Source organism: Giraffa tippelskirchi, chromosome 3 (genome assembly GCF_054371585.1).
Source record: "Giraffa tippelskirchi isolate mGirTip1 chromosome 3, T2T-mGirTip1v1.2.pri, whole genome shotgun sequence".
In the NCBI taxonomy this organism is placed as follows: domain Eukaryota; kingdom Metazoa; phylum Chordata; class Mammalia; order Artiodactyla; family Giraffidae; genus Giraffa; species Giraffa tippelskirchi.
In genome coordinates this window covers 45543153-45550658 of record NC_137277.1, presented here as the reverse complement: position 1 = coordinate 45550658, position 7506 = coordinate 45543153, and the positions used below count along the sequence as shown (strand labels likewise).

The window sequence follows — 7506 nt, the reverse complement described above, 5'->3', positions numbered from 1 at the left end:
GGGAGTTGGCGATGGACAGGGACGCCTGGAGTGCTGCAGTCCATGGGGTCGCAAAGAGTCGGACCCGACTGAGCGACTGAACCGAACCCAGACCCGGCGGCGGAGGCAGCAATCCTGGAAACTTGATTCCACCCACCTCCTACGTCCGCACTCCTCGGCACCGCCCCGCTGAGCGCCCAGCGACCGTCCCCAGAGGGCGCTACCGCCCCGCCGCCGGGGCCCGGGCCCAGGGCGCGCCCCCGCCGGCTGCCCCGCGCGTGCGCGCCGCCCAGGTGAGGAGGCGGCGGCCTGCGCCCCGGCGGGGGCGGCTCCTCGGCTGGCGGGGCGGGGAGGCGGGGAGGCCGGGAGGCGGGGACAGGACGGGGCGGGGCGGGGCGGGGCGGGCCGGTCGTGGGGCGGGGGCCAGACCAAGGCCAGAGGCGGGACCAGCCGCCGCCGTCTCCGTCTCGTTGTCCCGTCCCCCCACAGCGCCGGGCTGCCGCCGCGGGAGAAGCGGAAACTGCCGGGTGCGCCGCGCCGGCCAAGAGCGCGCCGAGGAGCCGCAGGGCGGCCTCCGTCCGGTCCGGATCCCTCCGAGCCCTCTTCCCCGCGCCCCGCCCCGGCCCCGCCCGAGCTTGCCGCAAGCCCCGGGGACCGGCTCCCTGCGCCTTCCGAGCGCGCCCACCTGAGTCTGTCCGCGCCCACCTGAGCCCGCGCGCCGGCGCCATGGCGGAGCAGGAGAGCCTGGAGTTCGGGAAGGCTGACTTCGTGCTGATGGACACCGTCTCCATGCCCGAGTTCATGGCCAACCTTCGGCTCAGGTGAGGGCGGCGGAGCGGCCGTGCGCAGTGCCGCGAGCCTGCGCCTTTCCGAGAGGGGGCGCCCTTGACGTGTAGCCGGATTCGGGGTGCGGCGGGGGGTGTCCGGGGTCCGCTCAGCTCGCTGGTTGCAAACCGGGGTGCGGTCGCATCCGAGTGGAAGGGGAGTGCCGAGCTCCGGGGCTGCGCGTTCCAGAGTCAGGGGGTGTCCTTGGGTGCCGTCCGGACGGAAGGGTGGGTATCGGGGGTGTGCCGAGCTGGAGGCTGCGCTTGGGGCCGCGCAGGCTAGTGCGCTGCCCCCAGGTAAATGCTGTGGGCGGGCCGGGTGACCTAATGGAAACAAAAGTAAAGGGAAATAAAAACTTTCGGGAGAGTCCTGGCGGCCTCAAGCCCCTGGGAAGACTGGAGGGTTGTTTTGCAGAGAGGCTGGGGGTCTCATCGTGGTTTCACACTTGGTTCTTTTTCGCTTTCGTCTTCTCCTTTATTTATTTATCTTTTCCTGGCGTGGTTCCATCACGTCATTCAGGATGCTATGGAGTGATCCCTGAGCCGTCTGTTCCGGGACACTGGCTATTTTTTAGTTACTCTCTAAAAACGTAATTAGACACGTTTCCAGACATCGAAGAGACTGCTCTGCTTGCCAGTGCCAAGATAAACTGTCTGAATTTGACAAGGCATTCATGGTTTCAGTTTTTTTTTTTTTTTCTCAAGGAGTTGTGGATGGAGCCCTTGTGTTACTAACATCCTTGAGAATGTAGTCACAACTCAACGCCCCAGAATGGGCTTCCAGGGCAATTTTGTTTTAGAAAGGCTTTTACGTGTGATTATTACACTCCTGAGAGAGTAATATATGTAAGCAGAGCTTTAAAGTAGTTTGACTTAAAAAAAAATACAGTAAATGGAGTTTCAAAACTGAGTTTTCAGGGAGGAGGGTGTGTGTGTGTGTGTGTGTGTTTCCTCAAAGTCCTGATCCCATTTCTTGTACGATTTGAATATCACTCCATGCTGTGCTGTGCTAAGTTTGTGAAAATCTTAATTTAGGTTAGGATGCTTAACTAATCCCACTTTTCAGTATAAATTCCGGTGTTAACTTGAAGAATTTTAAAAGCTTTTTTAATCTTCAAAATTGCAGTTTCCATAGTCATCATCTGCTCTTAGCCAGGCTTCATTATGTACCATAGTAAGGAGCAGGGACACAAACTGGGGTTCACTCACCACTGCAAAGGACTTTGAGCCAGTCTGCATGTCTGAGTTTCCTAACTTGTAAAATAATGATCTCCAAGATTCTTCTGTACTTACATTCTTTTTTTTTTGCTTTCACATATCATTGGTGGCAAAGCCTTGTTAGATTTGATTGTTAAGAAAGATTGCTAATGTGAGCCTAGCTTAGCTCAAAAGAGAACCTAGAACTTTGCAATTTAATTCTGTATCATGTAGGATATTCTAGGACAGAGGTCCCCAAACTCTGGGATGTATTGCCTGATGATCTGAGGTGGAGCTGATATGATAATAAAAAAAATAAAGTGCACAATAAATGTAATGCATTTAAATCATCCTGAAACTACCATCCTTACCCCCACCGCACCCACTGCCCCAAGGGAAAATTGTCTTCCAGGAAACCCATTCCTGGTGCCAAGAAGATTGAGGAACACTGCTCCAGGAGGTAAGATGAGAGGGTCCAAAGAATTATCAGGTGTGTCCTTACCTCCAACAGTGTGGCATATTAATAAAGATAGGGGGCAAAATGAAAATTTCTATTCATTAAAATAATAGGTCAAGAAAACAACAGATGAGTTAAAGCTTTGTAGAGCTGAGATAATTCTTTGCCAAGTAATTGGACAACCTAATTGTTCTGGGAGTTCAGCAGAGGGAAAGATGCCTTAGGCTGGCTCAGGAACACCTTCTAGAGGAGGAGAGGAGGGGTTGAGAGGAGTTGCAGAGGATGCGTAAGATCTGTGTAGGTGGAGAACATTCCAGATGGATAAAGTGGCGAGCAGAGGAGTGAGGTTTAAAAGCTGATTCTGTTTGGGTGATTGGGCCTCCCTGGTGGCTCAGCAGTAAAGAATCTGCCTGTCAATGCAGGAGATGCAGGTTCAAGAAGCTCCCCTGCGGAAGGAAATGGCAACCCACTCCAGTATTCTTGCCTGGAGAATTCCATGGACAGAGAAACCTGGTGGGCTACAGTCCATGGGGTTACAAAGAGTTGGACGTGAATGAGCTCACACACATTGCTCTTTGGGTGATAGTGAATTGAGCTGTCTAGAGCAAAGGAGTAGGTGTTGGGGAGTTGTGAGAGGAATCAGCTCTCATTAGTACGACCTTTATCGGTCTAACTTTATTCCCAGTCACTGGGTCAGTCAGCATTCAGATGTTATATGTTCCTCACCTGTGTGTACCACTTTGAGAATTGGCTGTAATTCTCAGCGCACAGGTTCAGTGATTGTTGATGATTTACTTATAAGTTGGGAGGATTGGTTCCCAGGAGTCGTTGAAGGGTAGCCAAACCCTTGCCTCCTCCCCAGCTGTAAATCCTGATGACCCAGGTGGAAAGCAGGCCTCCTTCTGATTGAATTTCCTATCACTCTGATGTCCCTCCAGACTATTCCAGTGCTCAGCTGTGTGAACTCCTGGGCTTATGCTCTTGTGACCTTTGGATGTCTGTTTCCCTCTGAAGAATGTGACCAGAAACCCACTGTCGATCCAGGTGCTGCTATGTCATGTAATGTTTTCCTCTCCCAAAATACAGGTGACTGGTTCGTTGTTGTTTAGTTGCTAGTCATGCCTGACTCTTCTGCAGCCCCATGGACTGTAGCCCACCAGGCTCCTCTGTCCATGGGATTTTCCAGGCAAGAATACTGGAGTGGGTTGCCATTTCCTTCTCCAGGGGATCTTCCCAACCCAGGGATTGAAGCTGAGTCTCCTGCATTGCAGACGGAGTCTTTGCCACTGGGCCACCTGGGAAGCCTAGTTGGTCTGTACTAAGTGTATATTTATGGTTGTGTAGAGGTGAAATTTAAGTGTATGTGTGCACATGCTCCATCATTCCTGCCTTGCCCGGGCTGCAGCTTTTCCTCTTCTGTTTGGAATGTCCTGTCCTTTGCTGTCTGTCTGGCTTTTTTCAAGGCCCTTTTCCTTCATTTATGGCCTGTGATGTGCATTTAAGCACTTACAGCTACAGTTGTATCAGGGGTCTGTGTCATCCAAACCTAATTTTAATTTTTTCTGACTGTAGCACCCATTGTGACAACATTTTGTGTGTGTGTGTGAAGCTTTTGTGACATTGTCCATTTAGAATTATCTTATTTTGATACTAGCCTGGCTTTCTTTTCCCTGCTTGAGTAAATGCTCTATTTTAGACATCTGTACAATTGATGTCACTTTCCCCTGACTATTATTTAAAAAAATCAATGTAGGCATGTGTCTGTGCATGTGGGTCTGGAGGAGGCAAGACTCAAAGGGTGATGTGGATTAGTGTGTGTTAGTGTATCTGAGAAGGGGTTTCAGTTTGTGTTTTTTTTACCCTTATACCCAAAACTACTATTGTCTTGAGGGTTGTCTTCTCTCCCTCCTACAAGTCTCTTGCTAGGGGAGATTTGCTCTACTTATTTGCTTTTCCTTTTTTAAAATTTATTTTTGCCTTGCTGGGTCTTCCTTGCTGCCTGTGAGCTTTTCTTTAGTTGCAGCAAGTGGGGGCTACTCTTGAGTTGCAGTGCTCAGGCTTCTCATGGCGGTGGCTTCTCTTGTCGCGGAACACAGACTCTAAGGTGTGCAGCTTTCAGCAGTCGCAGCACCAGGGCTCAGTACTTGTGGCTCATGGGCTCTAGAGCGCAGACTTAGCAGTTGCGGCGCACGGGCTCCGTTGCTCCACGGCATGTGGGATCTTCCTGGACCCGGGATGGAACCGGTGTCCCCCTGCTTTGCAAGGTGGATTCTTAACCACTGGACCACCAGGGAAGCCCTGCTTTTCCTTTGAGTGGAGGCAGAGGTGTTGGCGGCTTTGGTGGTGGTGGTAGCCTCCTCAGTCCACTTCCAGGGTCCTATCGAGGAGTAAGATGCCTGCACAAGCGTCTCCCGCCTTCATGGTCAGGCCTGGTTCCCACCAACCCACCGCATGGCCACTTGAAGCTTCATCCACGGCCTCCCCACCATGTTCTTTTTCTTTCTTCATAGCTGCTTCCTCTCTGGAGCCTTTACTTCCTTTTCTTCCATGCCACGTAGAGCACTGGGTCCTCACCATGCTCTTACTCACCCCTTAGCTATCCATGAGCAAGGAGGATTGTGGATGGCCGTTCCCGGGGACTTTTGAGACGTGCTTTTCATATCACAGGAAACCCATCTTAGGCTTCCAGCACCTAACTTTGTTGGTGGTAATTCCTGTTTTGAGAATAAGGCATCTGCCCAGCCTGACGTCTTGGCTCTATAGAAATTTAACGTGTCCTCTTTTCTTACTGGTTTTTCTCTTCCGTGAAAGCAGTGATTTGAAGCACTGTGTTTACCAAAGCTCCAGGCAACTTCTCACCTTTAATATAACACAGGGTCCTTCATATCTTTACTTAGACCAAGCTTTCCGCCTCCTTTGTGCTGCTGACAACGCAGTGGGGTCAGGCTTTGTTGTGGGGGTGGGGGGGCGGGGCTGTCCTGTTTGTTGTCACTTGTTTAGCAGCATCTCTGGCCTCTACCTGGGCTTCCTAGGTGGCGCAGTGATAAAGAATCTGCCTGCCAGTGCAGGAGCTGCAGAAGACACAAGTTTGATCCCTGGGTTGGGAAGATCCCCTGGAGCAGGAAACGGCAGCCGACTCCAGTATTCTTACCTGGAAAATTCCATGGACAGAGGAGCCTGGTGGGTGATAGTCCATGGGGTCGCCCCCGGGGCTCCCCCCGCCCCCGTGACAGGAGCACTGTTCCCTTCCCAGATGACAACCGAAAATGTTTCCAGATGTTGCCAAGTATCTCCTGGGGGAGGGGGCAAAATTGGCCCCAATTGAGAACCACTGACCTGGGCTGTTCTCAGTCCCTGGGGTGTCCTCCCCCTACTCCCTGCCCTCTTTCCCTGCCTGTCACACTCTTAGTGGTTCTGCAAGACCACTTCTGAGAAGCCTTTCCCAATCCTCCAAGGCACAGGTTAACCGTGCCATCACCTGTACACCCAGGGTACATGGGCGCTTGACCATAACTGTTAGGATTTATCATGTTCTGTTGTTCTCTGCATGCCTGCATTCCCACCAAGTTGTGAGATTCCCCAAAGCCCCAGAGCCTGTCCAGAGGTTGGATCCAGGTTGTGTGGTTCTTTGAAACTCAGCTGGGGAGGGGGGAACCATCTCTAAGGAAAAGAGTATAAATTATGAATGTCACATTAGATACAGGGCTTTGGAAGGGGCAAGCACAGGTGAGTGGCTGTGAAACAAACCCACCTCTAGTCCTTCTGCATTTTCTATCATGCTCCAGGATTGAGCATCTATGCCTTCAATACATTTTAAAATGAATGAACTGGGAATTCTCTGGTTAGAGTTAGGACTGCACGCTTTCACTGATGAGAGAGCCTGGGTTTGATCTCTGGTCCGGGAACTAAGATTCCACAAGCCATGCAGCGCGGCCGTAAGATAAAAAATAAAAGAAAAAAAAATGAGTAAATTAAGCCATCAAATGTTGGCTGAAGCCGGTGGAATTCTTAACTAAAAGAAAAAGGCACACAATCATCTCAAAATATTGTACTTATTTTAATACAACCTCAGTGTGTGGGAGAGGAGCTGGAGCAGTGAGTTTTAGAATTAGTAGAAAGGCAATGAAGAGGTGAGCGCTATTTCTCTCTCTCACTTGCCACACAGCCTCTGTATCCTTTCTGTGGCTCTTTGACCTCTCAGAAAATTAGATAAGACAGACAGCCCCTCTTGCTTACTGGGGCAAAACCTCAGGGACCCTGGTGGTCCCCAAGCACAGGTCAACCTGTGATTGGTTCAGAGCTCTCCTACAAAGTAGCTGTAGTTAGAGTCACAGGAGAGGTGAATGGCACACTAAATCTTTTTGGCTTGCATGTGAAATTCTTTGGCAGCCACTTTTAGAGGCCTTCGGAAAAGGACAGTTTGCTCTGGGCCTGTTTTGCACATTGGCTTCATATTGGGACAAAAAAATGAGAATTTGGGTTTCGGAGCTGCCATTTGGAGTGAATCACCCTGCTGTCTTGTTTCCTTTCCTGCTCCGTGACAGATTTCCAAGACTATTTTTATTCGGGGTCATTGGTTGACCCTGGAGACTTCTGCTGAATTTAGCTCCCAAACAGAGCCAGATGTGGGTGGGATCGAGCCCTCAGAAGCTGCTACTGGTGCGTTTCATCGCAGGTCCCGAGGATTTAACATCTTTTTTAAAAAGTTTGGCTCTTTGCTTAACTTGGAGACGAAAATGGGGAAGCTGGTGGAGATAGAAGTGTGTTTGCGTAGTGACTCATGGGTAAGTTGTCAGTGCTGTGAGTTATCCTGATGTGGAGAGCTGTTTGCTGACATTTTCACCTGAGTCTGAGCCAGCTCAGCAAAAACGACCGGATCTCATGGACCGACCTCATCTTATGATAACTCTATGGCCTCCATTGCTGTGTTGCTGTTGGGACTGGACTCGGTCACATGTCATCGCCCAGCCATGGTCAAGCCCATCTATTGGGATCTGCTGTCCACAGAGGCTCCAGCCCCACTGAGGATGTAACTTGGTGATGAACCTC

At 50.9% G+C, this 7506-nt stretch overlaps 1 protein-coding gene across 3 annotated transcripts in view; it reads left to right on the top strand.

The window, feature by feature from the left end:
- The first annotated feature begins 221 nt into the window (after positions 1-221).
- The window catches only part of MYO1D (myosin ID), a 357962-nt gene continuing 350677 nt past the window's right edge, over positions 222-7506 (top strand). For 2 of the 3 annotated variants that reach the window (XM_081579798.1, XM_081579800.1), the window contains exons 1-2: positions 222-272; positions 469-800. In XM_081579798.1, coding sequence (XP_081435924.1) covers positions 706-800 — 95 coding nt within the window. In that variant the 5' untranslated portion in view covers positions 222-272; positions 469-705. Of the gene's footprint in view, positions 273-349; positions 801-7506 lie in introns of those variants that run through there. The other variant, XM_081579799.1, reaches the window with a different exon arrangement.